This window comes from Oncorhynchus keta, chromosome 33, assembly GCF_023373465.1.
Source record: "Oncorhynchus keta strain PuntledgeMale-10-30-2019 chromosome 33, Oket_V2, whole genome shotgun sequence".
NCBI classification, from domain to species: domain Eukaryota; kingdom Metazoa; phylum Chordata; class Actinopteri; order Salmoniformes; family Salmonidae; genus Oncorhynchus; species Oncorhynchus keta.
This window is the reverse complement of record NC_068453.1, coordinates 10,390,391-10,412,876: the sequence shown is the minus strand read 5'-3', so window position 1 is coordinate 10,412,876 and position 22,486 is coordinate 10,390,391. Positions and strand designations below refer to the sequence as shown.

The 22,486-nt window shown below is 41.2% G+C and overlaps 5 protein-coding genes across 10 annotated transcripts in view; 3 read left to right on the top strand and 2 right to left on the bottom strand.

Annotated features, from left to right (window-relative positions):
• Positions 1-4,066, top strand: part of LOC118365934 (striatin-interacting protein 1 homolog) — a 40,624-nt gene extending 36,558 nt beyond the window's left edge. For all 3 annotated transcript variants that reach the window (XM_052491854.1, XM_052491852.1, XM_052491853.1), the window contains one exon: positions 884-4,066. In XM_052491854.1, coding sequence (XP_052347814.1) covers positions 884-1,134 — 251 coding nt within the window. In that variant the 3' untranslated portion in view covers positions 1,135-4,066. The remainder of the gene's footprint in view (positions 1-883) is intronic.
• A 400-nt stretch (positions 4,067-4,466) lies between these two features.
• Positions 4,467-5,256, top strand: LOC118366204 (small lysine-rich protein 1). The gene is made up of 3 exons (XM_035748692.2): positions 4,467-4,553; positions 4,747-4,823; positions 4,990-5,256. The coding sequence occupies exons 2-3, from the start codon at positions 4,821-4,823 to the stop codon at positions 5,254-5,256; spliced, it is 270 nt and encodes an 89-aa protein (XP_035604585.1). The 5' UTR covers positions 4,467-4,553; positions 4,747-4,820.
• Positions 5,257-6,134: 878 nt separating this feature from the next.
• On the bottom strand, positions 6,135-8,969 carry LOC118366206 (short transmembrane mitochondrial protein 1). The gene is made up of 3 exons (XM_035748694.2): positions 8,801-8,969; positions 8,595-8,648; positions 6,135-6,721 (listed from the first exon to the last, which is right to left on the bottom strand). The coding sequence occupies exons 1-3, from the start codon at positions 8,813-8,815 to the stop codon at positions 6,647-6,649; spliced, it is 144 nt and encodes a 47-aa protein (XP_035604587.1). The 5' UTR covers positions 8,816-8,969; the 3' UTR covers positions 6,135-6,646.
• A 4,338-nt stretch (positions 8,970-13,307) lies between these two features.
• On the top strand, positions 13,308-18,476 carry LOC118366201 (aldo-keto reductase family 1 member B1-like). The gene is made up of 10 exons (XM_035748688.1): positions 13,308-13,559; positions 14,046-14,213; positions 14,543-14,659; positions 14,725-14,802; positions 14,915-15,037; positions 15,155-15,261; positions 15,536-15,617; positions 16,289-16,372; positions 17,689-17,771; positions 17,872-18,476. Exons 1-10 carry the CDS (start codon positions 13,488-13,490, stop codon positions 17,912-17,914), a joined length of 957 nt encoding a protein of 318 aa, XP_035604581.1. The 5' UTR covers positions 13,308-13,487; the 3' UTR covers positions 17,915-18,476.
• The window catches only part of LOC118366198 (aldo-keto reductase family 1 member B1-like), a 69,066-nt gene continuing 65,052 nt past the window's right edge, over positions 18,473-22,486 (bottom strand). The window contains exons 6-10 of one of the 4 annotated variants that reach the window (XM_052491857.1): positions 20,347-20,453; positions 19,988-20,069; positions 19,791-19,874; positions 19,610-19,692; positions 18,473-19,358 (exon numbers count right to left, since the gene is read on the bottom strand). In XM_052491857.1, coding sequence (XP_052347817.1) covers positions 19,316-19,358; positions 19,610-19,692; positions 19,791-19,874; positions 19,988-20,069; positions 20,347-20,453 — 399 coding nt within the window. In that variant the 3' untranslated portion in view covers positions 18,473-19,315. The remainder of the gene's footprint in view (positions 19,359-19,609; positions 19,693-19,790; positions 19,875-19,987; positions 20,070-20,346; positions 20,454-22,486) is intronic. The other 3 variants (XM_052491858.1, XM_052491856.1, XM_052491855.1) reach the window with 3 other exon arrangements.

The window sequence follows — 22,486 nt, the reverse complement described above, 5'->3', positions numbered from 1 at the left end:
GAACAACTGAGTTTAAATGTATTTGGCTAAGGTGTATGTAAACTTCCGACTTCAACTGTACATGTGATATGAGTAATGTAAGATATGTAAACATTATTAATGTGGCATTGTATAAAATGCCCAGTGATCCATTTATTAAAGTTGCCAGGGATTGGGTCTCAATGGGGCGGCAGGTAGCCTAGTGGTTAGATCGTTGAGACTAGTAACCGAAAGGTTGCAAGATCGAATCCCTGAACTGACAAGGTAAAAATCTGTCGTTCTGTCCCTGAACAAGGCAGTTATCCCACTGTTCCTAGGCCGTCATTGAAAATAAGAATTTGTTCTTAACTGAGTTGCCTAGTTAAATAAAAATAAAAAATAAAATATAGGGAGGAGCCTCTTTAAGTTAGTTATTTCTGTTTAGAGATAGAAGCTGTTTTTCAGTCTCTCGGTCCCAGCTTTGATGCACCTGTACTGACCTCGCCTTCTGGATGGTAGTGGTGTGAACAGGCCGTGGCTCGGGTGGTTGATGTCCTTGATAATCTTTTTGGCCTTCCTGTGACATCGGGCGCTGTAGGTGTCATGGAGGGCAGGTAGTTGGCCCCCGGTGATGCGTTATGCAGACTGCACCACCCTCTGGAGAGCCTTGCGGTTGAGGACGGTGCAGTTGGCCTTCCACGGTGGCGATACAGACCGACCGGATGTCCCTCTGATGTCATTTAAATCCCAGAATTCACTGTTTTCTCTGTATTGATTGATTATTGAGGTCTATTGTCCTTTAACAACCGTATAACGTATTTTCCCGAACAGAAAATCGACAGAGACAGTGGATAGGGTTATGTGGTGCAGTTCATCGAGTTAATAGACCTGAGAATAAAACTCTGTTGTTCTTCTTGTCCTCCAGATATCGACGCGCGGCCGTGGGACTTCCAGGCAGAGGAGTGCGCCCTGAGGGAGAGCATCGAGAAGTTCAACAGCCGTCGCTACGACAAGAACCAGAACGGCGAGTTCGCCCCGGTGGACAACTGCCTGCAAAGCGTTCTGGGCCAGCGTGTTGAGCTGCCGGAGGACTTCCACTACAGCTATGAAATGTGGCTGGAGAGAGAGGTGTTTTCACAGCCTATCCAATGGGAGGGTCTACTACAACAGGCCTAATGAGCGGGGAGGACACGCATACCAGGGACACAAGCCTACGACTACTGTGATCTTCATGTAAATATGTGGCAGAAATAGAACATCAGTTTGTAGTCACCTGTATCCATGCAGAAATTGTACAGTAACGGTATAGACAGTAATAACGATGTCATGGCAACTTGGCAGGAGCAGGCTCTTACAGTACAAGCTATGTGGAATACTGTCACTATTCTGTCAGTCACAACATCCAATCCAACCACTATGTCCAAACCACCAGTTCATTTTTTTCTCTCACTCAATTTGATTCGCTTCTGTGCTTTGTGGAATAATTAATTTTAAAACCATGGCATGTCCTTTCTTTAAACGAATTAAGCACTGACACTGACACTGTTCTTAGTTTATGTTGTAATGTTTTGCATGTGTATTTATTCATGATCACAGCCATTATGTTTTAGTTCGTAAATCTCATAGGTGCAGATGATATTGTGGCTGATCTGTATATTTCTAGAAAAAAAGGGCATTTTTGGAAAGATAGTACTGTGTATTAACAGGCTAACAATTGATTGATTGTTTTCAATTAAAATAGTAAAACGTATACAAAAATAGCTTCTTAGCAAAGAGCAATTTCTCAAGCTAGAATTTTGCTTGGACTGTCTGGGAGTGGTCTGAGTAGGGAGGGGAAAAGTAGCTGTTATTGGCAGACAGGTTTTGAACTCTTTTATCGGTCTATTAACTCATTTTCCCCGCCTGCGGATGTCGCTAGGCAGACCAAAACTCCATCCCAAAGAAACAGGAAGAAACAGCACATACATTTAAAGGGGCATTATCATCATTTTCACAGTATTATTCCAACCTCGTAGTGTGGAAATGTGTATAAACCACAGGATAATTGAGCTTTAAGGGAGAATTGAACCACATTTCCCCTTCCTAGGTTAATAGTATTTTAATTTATGTAATCACACAGATATTCCTATAAGTCATTGATCATCAACTAGATCCAGCCGCGGGATGTTTTTTCTCTTGAGCGGATGGTCAAGGGGCCGAAACAACATAATTGCAAATAATTTGTATACATAAAATTGACTGCAAAAACCTCAAACACATATAGGATTTGACAAAGATAATAATAACCTCCAAACTTGCTTACATTTGTATGCGATCCTGTCTCTCTATTATGCGTGGGAATACTTGGGAACAGATTTCCACAATTAAAATCACATGGAGCTGATTTCCTGGTGTTTACAAATGTTTAACTTTTTTTTTTTTTCATGTCCAACAATGAGAAAAAATTAAATCACCCGGGGGCCAAATTCGACCCTCGGCCCGGCCCGCCTGTTGGGGAACCCGGCTGTAAGTAATACGTGGTAGTTAATTTATGTTTATAAAGGTCTGTGAAGCCTTTGGCCAGATGGAGAGAAAGGAAAGGATAAGGACACAGGAAAAGCTTTTTGAGGCTGATCTGAAGGGTTTGACCAGGGTTTGGAGGCTTGAGGGGGTTCATCGGCCCAACGTGGGAAGGCTGTCTCAGGATATGTCGAGGGCAGTGTCCCTGACTCCCTCTGGGAACCCGACGAGTCCTGTGGGCTTCACTCTCTGTCCTCCCAAAGGTGTCATGGCTGCCCTGGTTTAGCCCTCAATCCACCTCCCCACAGCAGCAAACCTTGAATAACAGCTGAAGGGATACACGTGTCCTCGTGAGGCTGATCTCCCTCGCTGAATACACAGTAGTTGTCACACAATGGTGCTGATTTTTTTTACGAGATCTGTTGTCTAGTCAATTTCTTTCATTGTAAAGCAGAACTACCGTGGGCTGTCAAGGCCATTAAGTATTCTCTGAGTGTTCTGTAACTTTCTCTTAAGGTTATGGAACATTCTCTGATGACACAAGCACATAAGACATCATCCTTTTTCATATTATCTAGTGTAGTCTTTAGTGTTTCTCTCCGGGGAATTTGTGTAGGCGGCCGAGATGTACTTGGTTGTATTATATTTGTATTGAGCGATGATTGTGTAACTGTGTTGTGCTTCTTTGTGGAATCTAAGTGTGCATGGCTGCAGTTTTATATTTCTGTTTGAATATGTCATATTTAAAACTGTATTCTGAAATTTTATACAATATTTCGAAATGTGACTTTTGTTGAAATTCCATTTTTAGAACACAAATTCTAAATGTACTCTCACCCATGATTTGGTATATGTAGGGTGTTTTGGTAAATGTCTATCGAGTCAGCACCATGTCTCAAAAGACAGTCATTTGACTTTCTGAGTTTTCTTGAATGCAAAAGCTTTCAAAAATAACTGCTTATCTTGAGGATTCTCAGGTTCAGAATGTACAATAATTGTAAAGATCAACAACTATGGCTTCCTCCTCACGACCTATACAGTATGTAAGTACGAGAGGACCTGGTGGAATAGCAATAACATGATCCAATCACAATCTAAGCATTGAAAAGTAGTCTATACTTTGATTGGCACATGCAGTAACCTAACACAATGTTGATCATTTCTTTAGACTTGTTGCAGTTACTCCTGACTTTGTTTCAGAAACCCTATAACCTTGTGCCAATGTAATGAGTGCCAGTTTTTGATTATAAATGAATGCCTTACTCAGAGCACCTCTCACTCGAAACAATGCAATCTCTCTTTTTCTACATAAAATCACTGGAAATACTCTACAGTACATGTATGTATGAGTTCTGGCAGTTGGAGGATGTGTTCCTAGATGTGTTTTACAGTGTTTGGATATTGCTATTTGTGTGGGTTTTTTTTTTTGTCATAATTATAGGACAGTGTAAAAATAATAATATTGATTTTGTTCAGGGGTATGTGCAATGACTGTCCTGTACAGCAGCATTATTCCGTTGAAAGACATCAGAGTTGAAACTTGTAAGATAATTCTGTCCTTCATTAGACTGTATTTTCTAAATAAAGAGATCAATGGTTTTAATTAGTATACCGTTTTCTATGTTTAATGTTTAGGAAGTCGACACTCTTGACTCTTTATCCACTATTCAGGATAGTGTTGTCTGACTTATGTGCATTCCACATAGTTTCCCTGGAGAACCGGTAGTGTGAGAATACATGAGGATTTATTGTCTGAAAGTGTTTATTTTTTTAATCCCAAAGTTAAAAAGCAAAATACCCCCCTTTGGTATAGGTCTATTTATTGATTGTGAATAAGGAATGGTGTTTTTGTAATATAATATTCGTGATGCCAGGAGATAATCAGCAGATTACCATGGTGATGTAAACAGACATTCTTTGTGGGAGACAAAGGACATGTGAGACAGCAACTAACGCCATGCCCAGCAGCACAGAGACGGGGGACAACCTTGTTAAAGCCGCTGCCTATTCAAACACCAAGAACAAGCCTAGTCTCTACGGCAACGGGATACAAACGCACGGGAAGTCGTCTCTCTGCCAGACGTTTACACTCAAAGGTTGGTAAGCATAACTATTTCGATTACAATTCTAGGTTATTTCAATATTGGTGTGATTTCATTTGACATAAAAAAAAAAGTGTTTTCACTTGTTCACAAGGACCTAATATAAAAATGCCACTTGGTAAGTTTTGGGGTATGCTTTCTTTACTTGAAAAGTAACCTATTCGTGTGATGTCCCTGATATTTCCAGGTTTCTTCGGTGACACATTTGCAGAGAATGAACAGATGATCTCACAGATTAAATAGGAGAGGAATGTCCACACAATGGTACAGTAAATTGGATGTAGTTTCTGAAGCATTGATGCAGTTGTTGCATACATTGATCACTGGTCTAGGGTGCAGTGTAGAGCAAGTAGCCTACATTACTAAACATACTGCTTAACATTAACTTTCCCATGTTATCTATAGTGATTATCAAATGGTTTGTCCGCAGCCTACACAATCAACAAAATCCAGAAAATCCAGGTCAAAAAGGCCTGTCAAAAAGGCCGAGAGGAGGAGGTCATCCAAGAAGAGATCAGTCAGTGCCAAAGCCACCAAGTCAGAAGTGGACATTCTCAGTCCAGCAGCCATGCAGAATGTTTACTACATTTCCCACAATGCAGTTGACTGTCTGGCGTTCCGAGGCTTTGGATGGCCTAAGTCAACTCAAAAGAAAACAGGAGGAATGAAGGGCAAGAAACCAAAAAACAAAAAGTGACTCTACGACAAACCTTGCCAAGACCAAAGCAAACATTGTCAGTTTAGTACGGCTCTATTCAATCCGCATGGTGGAAATCCAGCTTTTCAGCGTGATATAAATGTTAAGGCGCTGTTCCTGATCAGTGGAGGCTGCTGAGGGGAGGACGGCTCATAATACATGGCCAGAATGGACTGGTTTCACGTTTGATACCATTGCATTAACTCCCTTCCAACAATTACACTTCATTCCAGCCCTAAGCAAACACCACTATTCCAGATTTATCAGACTGCATTCATGCTAAACACTGCTTATGTTGGCTAAATCGGAAATGACCTTTACATTTCTATGGCAGAATCTGTAACGCTTCAGCTTTACAGATTGAATAAATCCCTAATTATAATGTATATTTTAGTTGATCTAGTCTGTTCAAATTCAAAATAGAACTCTGGTTACCTCTGATGGATTGGTTGTTATTTACAGAGAACAGTGGAAAGAAAACATGGGAATACATTGACCTCTGCTGGCCTACTGGCGCACCATACCCAGATGCTCCCAGGAAAGATTTCTGTGACGCGTGTAAAGAATGCTTCTCTGGATAATGGATGTTAAGAATAAAACATGGCGAGCTAGAATAACTGCCCTACAAAATAATCTATTTTACTGAATGGTGAGGAAGTATTGAGATCGGTCCCTTGCTAGACAACACTATCTTATGTGATGTAACACCTATTTTCAATTTATGACAGAACCAAATTCAGCAAATGTATTAACATCTGAGTGAGGCCTACAATGTTAAGAGACCAGCATTAAATTAGAATTGCAAACAATACCATTTACATGAGCTACTCATTCTCAATACCATAACACCTACAGAAATACAATCCATAGACCAGGCCTCGCAATTCAATTCTATTTATATGATAACATCACTCAAAAGCAGTAACTGCACTCTGTCTAGTTGTCAAAAATGACATGCGCATGTGGTAAAAATGCCATGTTTAGACATGAACACTAAGGCCTGCCCTGCCAAGCTTCTTGCCAGGATAAGGCCAAGGTTTCTGAAGTGTAGATGTTGTCCCACAGCAGTTAGTCATCTTTGCATATACACTCATAAATAGCACCATCATGTCAAGATAATGTTAAGTAGCCAATTACTTTAAGAACACAAAACAACAAAAAGAACACTGGTCCAGTCCAGGCACTGTGAAAACCCTGCTTAGAGAATACATTTTTACCATTTATTCCTCTGCCAGTGTAACCTTAGTACACATACTGCTTTTGATAGAACATATGAAATGAGATTAACATTTGGTATATATCCTCTGCAGTGTCTTGTTGTTCCAATAGTCCCCCACCTCTTCAAATCTGTCCGGTTCTTTCTTTCCATGTTGTTGAGCAAATCTCTTCTTCACTCTGCTGGAGGTTTCTTCTTTGCCTCCACATCCTTTTTGAAGGCTTCTATCTTTTTGGAAATGTTGGGGACCTTAAACACAAGTGGAGTAATCAGAGAAGAGTGGCAAGAAGGAAAGAGTTCAATGGCATAGGCCTATTGTGTTTTTTTTTTGTTTTGGCAAATACACAGGGGAAACATTGACACCGACTGACATATATAGTGGGTTGTTTCCTAGCGGACTTAACTCCACCGTCCAGGAAATTGGAGCAGAGACCTGGCTATTTGGAATATCTCTGACTACATCGATTCGACCCAATGTCAATACTTAAAAAAAATGTGAATTATGAAATGCCTACCTCGTACCTATGTTTGTCCTGGTTGCATGCTTTTCTTTTTCTGAATACCATACTTTTTCAATCAAAGTTAACCCACTACAACCGACTGTTTGCTCATTGTTGTTGCTCTAACACAGAACCCAAACAGGCTGCTCGCGTGCGCCATCGTGCCTACATTTATTTTGTCCCCCCCAGACCAAACGCGATCACGACACGCAGGATAAAATATAAAAATAAACTCTGAACCAATTACATTAATTTGGGGACAGGTCAAAAAGTATTAAACATTTATGGCAATTTAGCTAGTACTTGCTAGCTAATTTGTCCTATTTAGCTAGCCAATTTGTCCTGGGATATAAACATTGAGTTGCTATTTTACCTGAAATGCACAAGGTCCTCTACTCCGACAATTAATCCACACATAAAACGGTCAACTGAATCGTTTCTAGTCATCTCTCCTCATTCCAGGCCTTTTCATCTTTGAACTTACGATGATTGGCATCTAATCTTTCATAGTATTACTACACTGACCCGCAACACAGTTCATCTTTCAATCACCCACGTGTGTATAACCAATGAGGATATTGCGTGTGGGTACCTGCTTCTATAAACCAATGAGGAGATGGGAGAGGCAGGACTTGCATTGCGATCTGCGTCAGAAATAGAAAGGACATCTATTTTAGCCCTTGGCAACGCAGGCGCAATAATTGAATAACAGATTACAAAATGTTATTTGCAACGTGAATGGTGTGATCAGCCTGTTACACGGAACCCAAATCAGCTGCCATCCTGCATACATTTATTTTGTCCCCCCACACCAAACGCAATCACGACATGCAGGTTAAAATATCATAAACTCTGAACCAATTATATTAATTTGGGGACAGGTCGAAAAGCATTAAACATTCATGGCAATTTAGCTAGTTAGCTTGCACTTGCTAGCTAATTTGTCCTGGGATATAAACATTGAGTCACTATTTTACCTGAAATGCACAAGTTCCTCTACTCTGCCAATTAATCCACACATAAAACGGTCAACTGAATCGTTTCCAGTCATCTCTCTTCCTTCCAGGCCTTTTCTTCTCTTGACTTTATATTGCGAATAGGAACTTTAATAAATTAGGTGCATTACCACCACTGACCTGTTCATCTTTCAGTCACCCACATGGATATAACCAATGAGGAGATGGCACATGAGTACCTGCTTCTATAAACCAATGAGGAGATGGGAGAGGCAGGACTTGCAGCGTGATCTGCGTTAGAAATAGAACTGATTTATATATTTTAGCCCTTGCCAACGCTCGTTGGTGCGCAATAATTGAATAACAGATTTCTAAATTTATTTTGCAACGAGCGGTGTGGTCAGCCTGTAAGATGGCAACTGCCGCCCATTGAATCTCAACAAGGAAAGACGGTGGTTGTATTTGATTAACATTCATTGGAAAAGTATGGATTTCAGCAAACAACAAAGGCACGCAACTACAGAGGACAAACATTGGTACAGGGTAGATGTTTCATAATATATATTTTTAAGTATTGACCTTGTCGATGTAGTTTGACTCCAAAGCCTTACTCTGCTCGGTTGGTAGTGGAGTTTAGTCCGCGGCGATAGTTGTTCCTCTTAGTACCTCGTAGTTTTGAGCGAGGTACATCCCAACAACGTTTCCCAAGGTAAACCCAGCCTGCAAGATTATAAATAAGTGTTAATCAAGACGGAACACATGTTATTTTTACTAGCTAGGTCAGCAGCACTGATGGTTATATAGCTAGCATACACCATAATTAGCCCATCAGTAAACAGTAATACATTGTTTTCATTTCGATATCAACTCACCAAAAACTGTAGCATGGTCGTGTCTAACGAAGGAGACTGTTTAATATATTTTAGCAATCCTGTTTCAAACCTCGGTCGAAACAGCTAGCGAAGTCATCAACAGTGTATAATGCGCATGTCATGTCGCCTTCAAAAAGCATTTTCATTGGCCACGTCCCCTGTCTGTAAGGTTTCTGTCATCTACGCGGGGCGCTGTGTGATCAAACCGCTACTTCTTCTTCGGCGGTGTTGATCGGAGGGTGACATCCAAAGTTATGGTGCATTACCTCCACCTACTGTACTGGAGTGTGGACCAGAGACTGATAAATCCTACCTGCCAGCTCCGTTGCTCTTAAAAAAATCTAAAATATGATGGACTATATTTTATGAAGTTCTCCTCAATATACGTTTTAAACTAATTTCCTGTATCCCCGACTTTCCTCTGTACTTGAAATACATGCATGCCCTTAGTATCTCTATTCATCTGCTCCTGCCATCTCTGTTCATATCAGGCGTTTTGCCTCTGCCTTGCTCATTGAAACTACACGTCAAACATACCCACTACTAAGTGCTTGTTTGGCCAGTACATCAACTGCCTCAAATCTTATCTGTATACACATTTGTCTAATCCTGCCATGGGTTTGTAGCAGCTCATAAAGCAGGTTGTCTGCTACGTGAGCTAAAGGACTGGAGACTCAACACTGCACATTAATCAGAACAAATAACTACTCCTGGACCCACTGCAAGGCCAACAGTATGGCCATCTGCTCCGCCGTATGTACAGATGGATGATCTGTAATACTTTCCCTGACTGCCACCTCACATTCCTGCACGACAAGTGCTGACCCAGTGCATCCTGTCCTTGGCTCTTTTGAACCATTTGTGTAAATGGCCACAAAATCCAGACACACAGTATCCAGATGTCTCTTAAACAAATCAGATGGATCAACACGCTTCATATCTTTCTGTAGTCTCTCCAACACTTCTTGATCAACTACTGGAGGTGGGAGTAGCCATGGTGGATTTACAGGAATAGCTATAACGTTGGACTAAACTCCCTTCCATAAAATCTACAGTTGTGGTCAAAAGTTTTGAGAATGATACAAATATTAATTTCTGCAAAGTTTGCTTCTTCCGTGTCTTTAGATATTTTTGTCAGATGTTACTATGGAATACTGAAGTATAATTACAAGCATTTCATAAGTGTCAATGGCTTTTGACAATTACGTGAAGTTGAGACCATTCCAGCATGATGGAGCACTTTGCCATAAGGCAAGAGTCAATATTTGCAGTGTTGACCCTTCTTTTTCAAGACCTCTGAAATCTGCCCTGGCATGCTGTCAATTAACTTCTGGGCCACATCCTGACTGATGGCAGCCCATTCTTGCATAATCAATGCTTGGAGTTTGTCAGAATTTGTGGGTTTTTGTTTGTCCATCTGTCTCTTGAGGATTGACCACAAATTCTCAATGGGATTAAGGTCTGGGTAGTTTCCTGGCCATGGACCCAAAATATTGTTTTTTTTGTTTGTTCCCAGAGCCACTTAGTTATCACTTTTGCCTTATGGCAAGGTGCTCCATCATGCTGGAAAAGGCAATGTTCGTCACCAAACTGTTTCTGGATGGTTGGGAGAAGTTGCTCTCGGAGGATGTGTTGGTACCATTCTTTATTCATGCCTTTGTTCTTAGGCAAAATTGTGAGTGAGCCCACTCCCTTGGCTGAGAAGCAACCCCACACATGAATGGTCTCAGGATGCTTTACTGTTGGCATAACACAGGACTGATGGTAGCGCTCACCTTGTCTTCTCGGGCTAAGCTTTTTTCCGGATGCCCAAACAATCAGAGAGGGGGTTCATCAGAGAAAATGACTTTACTCCAGTCCTCATCAGTCCAATCCCTTTACCTATTGAAGAATATCAGTCTGTACCTGATGTTTTTCCTGGAGAGAAGTGGCTTCTTTGCTGCCCTTCTTGACACCAGGCCATCCTCCAAAAGTCTTTGCCTCACTCTGCGTGCAGATGCACTCACACCTGCCTGCTGCCATTCCTGAGCAATCTCTGTACTGGTGGTGCCCCAATCCCGCAGTTGAATCAACTTTAGGAGATGGTCCTGGCGCTTGCTGGACTTTCTTGGGCGCCCTGAAGCCTTCTTCACAACAATTGAACCGCTCTCCTTGAAGTTCTTGATGATCCGATAAATGCTTGATTTAGGTGCAATCTTACTGGCAGCAATATCCTTGCCTGTGAAGCCCTTTTTGTGCAAAGCAATGATGACGGCACATGTTTCCTTGCAGGTAACCATAGTTGACAGAGGAAGAACAATGATTCCAAGCACCACACACCTTTTGAAGCTTCCAGTCTGTTATTTGATCTCCAGTCCTGTCCTCGTCAACACTCACACCGGTGTTAACGAGATAATCACTGACATGTCAGCTGGTCCTTTTGTGGCAGGGCTGAAATGCAGTAGGAATGATTTTGGGGGATTCACTTCATTTGCATGGCAAAGAGGGACTTTCCAAATAATTGCAATTAATCCGATCACTCTTCATAACATTCTGGAGTATATGCAAATTGCCATCATACAAACTGAGGCAGCGTACTTTATGAAAATTAATATTTGTGTCATTCTCAAAACTTTTGGCCACGACTGTAATATCCTTCGCCTGGGTGACAACAGTTGGGGTCTAACAACACCCATGCCAATATATCCTCCAAACACCGGCTTCTCGGGCATTATCACTTAAATAATTGACAGTTGTGAGGAACATGTTAATTTGTTAGTTAATGTAGAGACAAATGATTATGCATATTTTTTTTTGTCAAAGCTAAGTTATTTAGCAAGCTAGCTGACTGGCTAACATAAGTCATCTAGCAGGTTAGCTTTATGGGCGTTGTGACATATGAGTATGACATTGTAAATCTGGTTGTTTAAAAATCTCTTAAGGATCAGACCCTTTTTTCAATTTTCATCTAAAATGACGTACCCTATCTAACTGCCTGTAGATCAGGACCAGAAGCAAGGATATGCATATTCTTGATACCATTTGAAAGGAAACACTTTAAAGTTTGTTGAAATGTGAAATTAATGTAGGAGAATATAACACATTCGATCTGGTAAAAGATAATACAATGAAAAAAACATGTTTTTTTGTATTTTTTTGTACCATCATCTTTGAAATGCAAGAGAACGGCCATAATGTATTATTCGAGCCCAGGCGCAATTTCGATTTTGGCCAGCAGTGTATGTGCAAAGTTTTAGACTGATCCAATGAACCATTGCATATCTGTTCAATGTTGTATCGACTGCCCAAATGTGCCTAATTGGTTTATTAATTTAAGTTCATAATTGTGCACTCTCCTCAAACAGTAGCATGGTAGTATTTCACTGTAATAGCTACTGTAAATTGGACAGTGTAATTAGATGAACAAGAATTTAAGCTTCCTGCCCATATCAGATATGTCTATGTCCTGGGATTTATTTTTTGTTTCTTACAACCTCAGGCTAATGTGATTAGCATATGTTAGCTCAACCGTCAGATCGGCTATGGACCCTAAAACGTTTGGTATAAATATTAGTTCAGAGCCTAGCTGTGAACCTCAGCTCTCATAGCCGATTGTATCAACCTCAAAACAGTCTGAATGACATTAATGAAGCTTATGGATTGAGTAGAATATAATAATTTTGTGCCAAGGATGCAAGTCGTATATACATGTAGTTATTACCATACAATGAGATCCCCACAATGTAGCGAGTACATTGAATATATTCACTGATCATGTACTCTCGCTAGATAGTTTGTGGCTCCAGAGACATCTAGACAGGCTCTTCAGGCCCGTCAGCAGTTGTCAAAGTCTTACACCCTGCCCGTTTCTACAATTTCTCTTCTTAAAATTGGACTTTAAACCTAACCTTAACCACACTGCTAACAGTATGCCTAACCTAGATAGCTAGGTTACTAAATGTCAACCTACAAGCTATGTGTTTGAGGCTTGTGTTGCAGATCTGAAGCAAAATATGGAGTTTGTGGTTCTGGGTCTGTTGCGTTTAATCTATAGTGTTTTTATGCTAGTCACACCTGCATACAAAACTGTATGCACAGGATGCTGATTTCAACAGTCAGCTTTGTACCATGAGTCTCTGACTGCTGAAATCCCAATGACTTGTCCTTTTTTTCTCACAATCATTGATTGCAAGGTCAAAAATCACTCCAATATTGTATTTAAAACCTTGCCTATTTGTTACCTTGTATAAGGAAGATGATTTGCCTCTAGGCAACCTACAAATACTGATCAACACCAACAAAAAGCTGTATACTTGACCTTGTTATATCATGTGTTCTTCAACTCAATCGACATTAGCATGAATTGCCTCCTGCATCACATCCGGAATGATTTAAACAAACGTTTCCCTTGTCATTGTGACAAGCAAACCCTCTTTCGCACGTACACACACGTACACACACGGATTCATTCAGCCACTCCTTCACTGCCCATTTTCTGTCCCCATTCGCTGCTTTAGATGTAGGGTTGCAGGCGTAACCAAACAAACAGCCGCTCTCCCTCTACATAAACCCTCCTCGCATCTGTGTTTCAGCTCTTTGTGTGCTGCACTGAGAATACTGATTCCTTATTCCCTCCACTCTGAATACAGGGATCCTCTCCTCTCACAACCCAGGATCCTAGGATTGATACTACAGCAGATCTTTAAAGATGACACCCACACCAACTGTAACTCTCAACACCGGGGCCAGCATGCCTATCGTAGGCTTGGGGACATGGAGGGTAAGATAAAGTGTGATTATGTTTCTTCTAGTCCTCTTGCATGGATGGCATTGATCATTGTTGAACTAAACTCATGGAATCAACAGTAGGCAGTTAACTGTTTATTTCCTTTGGCAGCTACTGGTATGTTTATGTTCAAATAAATGACAGTCTTCTCATTTGCCATATATCCTGGGAGTTTTAATGAACTATGATGATGACCAAGATTAGCAGCATATTTTTTGCACTAATGTTTTAATGTCACACTTGGAATTGCGGTTTAGCCTACACTTGAATTTACCAACGTAGGTAACTAAATTATGGCCTAACTCTGTGATATTGATGATGATGATTATATTATACAGTGTAATCATACATCTATCATGATTAGTATTTCTACAGTATTCTGTAACATTTCACGACAGAGGCTCAAATCAAGTGTGAGGTAACCACAATAGAACACAATATCCAGGCCCTACTCTGTAATTCCTCTGAATCCCTGTGCAGGCAGATGCGGGCAAGGTAGCAGAGGCAGTGAAAGCGGCCATCTCTGCAGGCTACAGACAGATAGACGGAGCCTACTGTTACCAGAATGAGGATGAGGTGGGGGATGGCATTCACACCATGATTGGCCAGGGGGCGGTGAAGAGAGAGGAGCTTTTCATCGTCAGTAAGGTGAGGACGATTATCGACTTGGGTCACTGTGTCAAAAAGTGGAAAACGTGTCATGAATCACAAGACTCATTAGTCATGTTTGTAGATTTGGTCATATGATTTCCCACTAGACGCCAGGCAGACAAAGAGCTCCATACGGGCTGAAGGGATGTCATGTGCATGCGCATGCTCTGTATAGTCACCAATGTCATGCTAGTACTATCATTTCCTCTGGGCGTACTCTTACTCAACTGCCACACGTCACCGTGACACTTCAATTTGTCCATAGGACAATATTGTATTTCAACATGCACTTGCAGCAGTCTAATATAACTGTTTCTCCCAAATAGCTGTGGTGTACCCTCCATCAGAAGTCTATGGTGAAGGGAGCCTGTCAGAAGACTCTGAGTGACCTCAGACTAGACTACCTGGACCTCTACCTAATACACTCCCCGATGTGCTTTCAGGTACTGTGTGTGTCTGTGTCAATAAAGGACCATTGTCCCTGTGACTGATCTGTTTGTCAATGCAGCCTGGAGAGAATCTATTTCCTTTTGGTGAAGACGGACAAGTAATCGCAGGTGACAGCAACTTCCTGGACACTTGGGAGGTAAGGAAGACAAAAATGGTATTCTGTATTTCAAAACAAAACATCCCCCGGACAACATTATACTGTAAGATATTTGACAGGTTACTGAGCTAGATCTTGACCTATTGTATAGGCTATGGAGGACCTGGTGGATGCTGGACTGGTCAAGGCTATCGGTGTCTCCAACTTTAACAAAGACCAGATTGAATCCATCCTGAACAAGCCAGGCCTCAAGTATAAACCTGCCAACAACCAGGTACTGTAGTCTGTGGTGATCAAGACAGACAAAACAAGTCCGTACAGTTTGTATCAAGGCATTATGGCCCCATCTCTCTGTATTACCAATGGCTCATCTTTGTATTTGTCCCTTCAGATTGAATGCCACCCCTATCTGACTCAGGAGAAGCTGATCAACTACTGTCACTCTAAAGGCATCTCAGTGACAGCCTACAGCCCCCTGGGCTCCCCAGACAGACCATGGTGAGACAGATCACACTTTTCTAAGATATTCCTGATGTGTATACAGTCACTTTGGGTCAAATAGAAGGTTCTAGAATTAAAATACACTCAACCTGTACACTGAAATGATCCAAAACATGCATTGTGTTCAATTTGTTATAGACAACGTTTCAATGAGTGCGTTCAGTGTCGGACCCTACTCTTTCCCTAGATTTTTTTTTCAGGCCCCACCCACCACAAACAATGACGTGTGTTTGACTTCACGTCAACATAAAATAAATGACATTTTCAACAGGGCGAAACCTGGTGAGCCGTCCCTGCTGGAGGACCCAAAGATAAAGGCCATCGCTGTTAAGCACAATAAGACCACAGCACAGGTATGAGAGAGTCAACACTTTCCCTTAATTCTGCCTTTAGTGACATACTGTAGCAAGATTTGATCCTGTATTTTAAGCCTTATCCAGAAATATTGAATTACACCGAAAATGAAAGAAATCGTCTGAGAATGGTGCTGGACCATCTGACGTAATAGGAAAAGAGGACACTTTTGATGAAAAGGTTCAAATCCAGGCATGTCACATGACTGCACCAAACACATGGTCCTAGATATAGGGAATACAAAGAGCAGAACAAACAGTGTTCTCAACCATGCTTACTCCTGTGAAGTTCTGAGTTTTCAACAATAGTCCATTCAAGTTGAGGTTAACGTGGCTTATATACCACTCTTCAAAGAACCTTACAGTACAATTATATATGCTGATAGATTTATAAATAATGATTAGCCTATGTATGAAATTGGATATTGGTCCCTTATGTAGATTTGAAAGAAAATGGCTAGGGGTTAGAATGGAGACAATCAATTGTCAAGGTTTTGGCTGCTATTTTCCAAGACACGTCTCTTCTAACGTAAGAATCGTTGTTTTGAAACCACGTCATCGGGGTGTGGGTCCAACACTCGCATGGTAACATTAAATTCTTTGGCTGGGTAAAAGGAGTCTTGGTCTAGGGTCAGTCAAATGACCAATCCCTGTTGTTGTCCTCTCCACAGGTCCTTATCCGCTTTCATATCCAGAGGAATGTGATCGTCATTCCCAAGTCGGCTACGCCCTCCCGGATCAAGGAAAATTTCCAGGTATTTTTTGACAATTACAATTGTGACTGGAAACGATTCAATAAATAAAATGTTTCACTTCATTGAACTTTGGCAGTGTCTTTTCCATTCAAACATAATTGCCTAGGTAGAGATGTGGAAGCCACTAAGTGCATTCTACGGGCGTGCTTACACAGAATCCTGAAGGAGTTGGTTGCTCAGAGGTTAAATCCCTGCCTCCCAACCTAGAGGTTCTAGGTTTAAATTTCCTCTCTTCTCTGTTTCAATGTCAAATATTGGATGTCATAAGGTGAATGCACCAATTTGTAAGTCGCTCTGGATAAGAGCGTCTGCTAAATGACTTAAATGTAAATGTAATATACAAAGGGCAGTGTTCTAAGTGTGGAAGAGCTGTTGGCTCTGGTAAGAATCTTACCTCCGATGTACAGAGTTGTAGGTTCGATCCCAGGCTCAGCTCCTGTATGTAGTTGTGTTCACTCTGGGATAGTTAGAAGGCTGTCAGAACTCATGGTGGTAAATACCTGGTGTCCCCTCCTGGAAAAAGTGGGCACTTTGTTTAAATATAGGCACGTCGTCATTTAAAACAAAGTGCCCACCTTTTCCAGGAGTGGTTTATCCCGTCCGCTTGTCACGCTCTTCCAGCCAATGCCAGTGCCCTCCGGGCATCAAATGTGTGGCAGCCACTCCCTGAAGTGGCCATGACTCACTGACCAGCAGAGTCCTCAGTAGCCAAACATGCTCAAGAGCCAGCACAAGAGTTCAAACTTACAACCTTGTGCTTTGGGGGGGAGAAAGATCCTTACACCAGAGCCACAGACCCCTTCACACTTGTTACCCTTCTCTTTGTATACAGTGTACGAAACATTAGGAACACCTCCCTAATTTGAGCTGCACCCCCCCCCCCCTCAGAACAGCCTCAATTCGTCGGGGCATGGACTCTACAAGGTGTTCGAAAGCGTTCCACAAGGATGCTGGCCCATGTTGACTACTTAAATATGGGCAAGACAAAGTGACATCAATAAGGGATGACCTGGTCAGTCTGTCATGGAAAGAGCAGGTGTTCCTAATGTTTTGTACACTCAGTGTATATGATATTGAAAGTCGTACACAAACAGGCAAGAGTAGTTTTGAACCTACATGCAAGGCAGGGATTTAACCTGGGAGCCACTGACACCGTTACCTTTTCTTTTTGTATATTTCACATTGAGAGTTGCATGCAAAAAGAGAAATTGTGGGATTTGAACCCACAATCTCTTGGTTTCAAGGCAGGGATATAACCCCAGAGCCACTGTTTCCTTCACACTCCTAAATTGTTATTTTGTCGCCTTCGAAAACAGGTGTTGGACTTCAAGTTAAGTCCCGCAGACATGAAAGTCATCCTTGGTTTCAACAGGAACTGGAGAGGATTCGCTATGGAATGGTGAGTCCAGAGTTCCAGAGTGTCTAGATGCTGACTTCAACCCCACTATCTTCTTTACCTGTTCTTCCCTGACGTACCCTCCTCCTCCTCCTCACTGCAGGGGCAACAAGCACAAAGACTTCCCTCTGCATGCAGAGTACTGAAACCTCAGCGTGGAACTGGAGCTAAAGACAGAGAACGGACACTGACACCCACATTCCTATACTGTAGCGCCCGTCTTCCTGTCTGTGAAAAACACTGGGGACATACAGTAGTTGTATATAGATTCAACCACTACGTTAACATTGTTCATGAGACCGAACAGTTCAGGAGGCGAACAGATTGCGTCAGTGTAATGTAATAAGTGGCAAATAGTGCCTTTACTTGTTCAAAGTTTAAACATGTTGTAAGTTAACTTGCATGTTGGAAAGTGCCTTTGAAAGCATGATACACATGCTGTGCGTCTCGTTCAAATATGAAATGATATTAAAATCAGTCCTTAGACAGCGCTCTTCAGAGATATATCTCAAACAATATGTTAACATTGACAACATACACAGTCAAATGTGACTCATTCCAGAATGCCTCGATGTTCTGCCCTTAGATGTTCTGCATTTCTACATATTTGAAACAAGATTCTAATCCTGAAATATAAACTGCCGACTACCTTGATCTATGAATATTTCCTCATCTGCAGATATAATAAAGAACACAGTACTATGTCAATGAGTAGAAGTGCTTTATCGTCCTGTAAGGCAAAGAGTGTGGATGACTCATTCTAGGCTAATATGACTAGGCATTGGAGGGAAGGAGGGTTCAACAACACATCTTCATGAACATAGGTCATAGGTCAATGTACTATTAGGATCAGCTATTTCGATACTATTTATATTCTACATTTTTAAATCTCTGAAACAAAAAGGAAACAGAGGAAACAGCTCACAGTTGATATGTAATACTGTACATCACACACACCAATGTCCATGTGATATTTCTGTAACTTACTTCAGTAAGACCAGGTATGACATACCCAGCTCCTATGGTTGAATTATGAATTCCTATGGTTAACATCAATTCTTTAAAGTCATACGATTATATGTGGATGCTAATTGATGAAAAAGCTTGCGAGTGACCAAAGAGAAACAAACAAACTGGGTCATCTGGGAAGCCACAAACACCATATTGTGCGCGTTAGGAAGCCTGGCACCTTGGATTTGCTACAGTATCAAACCAGGAACCAAAAGCTTTTTTTATACCTCACTAAATATTGATCCTATGTCAAATTATGTTTCCATGATTGTTGAAGAATAATGACCATTGTGCTATTAAAGAAGGCAATTATATAGGCCAGGGTGTATATCTCGTGAGAAATACAATACTGCAACACACAGATACTAAATCACAGTATGTATGGGTATTCGCAAGAAACTAGCTCAAGGATGGCTATTTCTGCACATTGTCTTAAAGGGAGAAATAAGAATGAATCTAAACGAGAACAGAAAGAGGGCAGACATCTCAAGCGAGTCACAGCACCAGAGATGGAACTTTGCAAATCCACCGTTTCCTTAAAATTCAGCATTGAAGGGGTAGTCCTTGTGCTTCATGCTCCTGGGTGACAAAGAAAAACAAAACACCATTCAGAGAGACAGTACAGTTGTACACATGTTCAGGAATCAATTGAACATGAAGTATATTTGAATTCAAAGAAAAGTAACAGCATAATACACATAGCTGTCATCATCACATTAAAATGATGATTTGACTTCATAATACTTATTTAAACAGTTTGAGCCTCTGCAGAGAGAGTGTATACTGTAAACTACAGCCCATTGGTCAAAATAAACCACGTAGGGCCTCACCCTGTCATTGGGCAGACTCTCCAGTTCCTGTTGAAGCCCAGAATGGTTTTCATTTCCTCGTCGCTCAACAAAAAGTCAAACACCTGCATGGTTCAAAGAGACAATTACCCCACAGCCACACACGTGAACTAAATCAGATGACACACCTCTTCAAATAATGAAGAATTATGGGAGATAATACCTGGAAATTCTCCTGGATACGTGTGGGGGTGATAGACTTGGGAATCACAATCGTGTTCCGTTGGATATGGAAGCGGATCAGGACCTGAAGTGAGGATGACGGAGAGAGGAAAGCAGACATGTAAATGGGATCCCAGGTTAAAGAAAATATCAGTACGGTTCGGGTTGGATCGATAGTGTGAAAAGGGAGTACAGTACCTGGGCAGAGGTCTTCTTGTGCTCCTCAGCGATGGCCTTGATGTTGGGATCCTCCAGTAGGGAAGGGTCCTCTGGTTTGGCCCTGTTATTGACACTGTGTTACAATCTTTTCACAGGGACAACTGTAAATGGCTGTGTATGTTCAGAATTCATGTACAAGGTGAATGTACATGGACTTTACCAAACATTAGGAACACCTTCCTAACATTGAGCTGAAATATTAGATTTAACAAGTGACATCAATAAGGGATCATAGCTTTCACCTGGTCAGTCTGTCATATAAAGGGCAGGTGTTCTTAATGTTTTGTATGCTGAGTGTATTTCTTTCAGGTATTATTAGTTGAAGTATACGCCCTCACCATGGTCTGTCTGGGGAACCCAGGGGGCTGTAGGCTGTCACAGAGATGCCCTTAGAGTGACAGTAGCTGATCAACTTCTCCTGGTTCAGATAGGGGTGGCATTCAATCTGGCAGTAGAAAGAATGTGAGGTTATTCAACTTGGCTGAAATTAGGGAGAAAAAGGGGGTACAAAATAACAACAAATAATGTAAATAAAAACATCAGAACAGCCTCAATTCAAGCTGAGCCGGGAATTGACTCTATGTGTCGAGGAATGCTTGTTCCACAAGGATGCTGGCCCATGTTGACAGAGTAAGTTAGAAAAAAAAACAAAAAGAATGTTTCCAAGTGTAATATAAACTGAGTATACAGCTGTGTCAAGTTGCCTGAATGTCCTTTGAATGGTAGACGGGAAACTGTTGAGCGTGAAAAACCCAGCAGCATTGTAGTCCTTGACACAAGCCGGTGTGCCTGGCACCTACTACCATACCCTGTTCAAAAGGCACTTTTGTCTTGCCCATTCACCCTCTGAATGGCAGACATACACAATCCATGTCAAGGCTTAAAAATCCTTCTTTAACCTGTCTCCTCCCCTTCATCTGCACTGATTGAAGTGGATTCAACAAGTGACATCAAGAAGGGATGACAGCTTTCACCTGGTCAGAGCAGGTATTCTTAATGTTTTGAAAACTCAGTGTATTACAAAAATAAAGAAAACTGGATGGAAAAATGCAGCAAATTCATTTAGAATTTTCAACATTTAAACATCAGCTGGCACACACCCAGAAAAAAGTAGTTTGTTGGAAGTGCTGACTAGCGGTGAATAAACTATTAACTATCAAAATAAAGAGTCGCAGACTCCATATATAAACTCCCAGTAATTTATTGGGTATTTACCAATGTTTTGGCATCACGGTGCCTTCTTGAGGGCAATGTCATGAGTACTTGAACCAGGTTATGACAAACAGTGCAATTAGTGCAACTAATGACAATAGTGAGGGGTGTGTCATAATGATGACATTTATTAGAATGAATTAGTGAAACTTAAAAAAAAACAATAGTTTATGGCATATTAAATATATTAGGCTATTGTTATCATATAGAAACATAGGTGTATGCTAATAAGCTGTAGAAAGAATATATCAATTTACGATCAATTTACGATGAACGATACTTGTTCATAATATAAACAATTGTTTATAAGAAAGGCCTGAGATCAAAGTCAATAGTCAGACCACTAGGGGTCAATATTTGCAGAGTAGGATATCCAGTAAGCCTCCCTTTGTAGTAGTAGGATCTCAATGTTACCTCCTCTCATTGGTAGAGCAACATTCTCAATGCCTGTGTATTTGAGGCAGGAGATTGGATGGTTAGCTTCAACAAAGTGAGCTGCTACAGGATAGTCAATGCTCTTACACCTGATTGAGCTCTGGTGTTCAGCTATGCGTTGTTCTAATTGTCTTTTCCTTTGTCCTACGTAGGCTTTTCCACACGAACAGGTGATGAGATAGATTACTCCCCTGGTCTTGTATGAGATGATACCACTAACAGGGATTTTTCGACCCATATGTGGGTGTCTGAAGAAGGATGTTTTTATAGTGCTATTACACTGTGCGTATGAGCGACATTTGTAGTTCCCATTTGGAATGGGTGTCAAGAGTGTCTGAGTGGGCTCAGGGGTAATGTCAGATCTCACCAAGTAACCTCCAATATTACGACCACGCTTATAGACCACGAGTGTGGGTTTCTTGAAGAGGTGTGTGATTTTTAATATAATAATATATGCCATTTAGCAGACGCTTTTATCCAAAGCGACTTACAGTCATGTGTGCATACATTCTACGTATGGGTGGTCCCGGGAATCGAACCCACTACCCTGGCATTACAAGCGCCATGCTCTACCAACTGTGCTACAGAAGGACCATTTTTGTTGTTGTCTGATTGCAGAATATGCCAGTGCTTTTTCAGGATTGCTTTAATTTTCTCTGAACCCTTGGTGTAATTAGTGCAAAAGACAGTTGCGTTGTTTTTCTTCTTTGGTTGAGTTTTTAGTAATTCCTCTCTTGGATGAGATATTTTCATCATTGCAGTGTCAAGAGTTTTGTCCTTGTAGCCTCTCATTTTGAATTTGTCATTGTTTTATCATTGCTGTCAAAATCC

Coding starts and splice junctions, on each gene's coding strand:
- LOC118366206 (XM_035748694.2), bottom strand. Junction 6,722..8,594: donor ACCTCGCTCAAAACTACGAG/GTACTAAGAGGA, acceptor CTTGTGTTTAAG/GTCCCCAACATTTCCAAAAA.
- LOC118366201 (XM_035748688.1), top strand. CDS start 13,488: ATGACACCCACACCAACTGTAACTCTCAACACCGGGGCCAGCATGCCT. Junction 14,803..14,914: donor ACTTCCTGGACACTTGGGAG/GTAAGGAAGACA, acceptor CCTATTGTATAG/GCTATGGAGGACCTGGTGGA. Junction 15,618..16,288: donor ACAATAAGACCACAGCACAG/GTATGAGAGAGT, acceptor TCCTCTCCACAG/GTCCTTATCCGCTTTCATAT.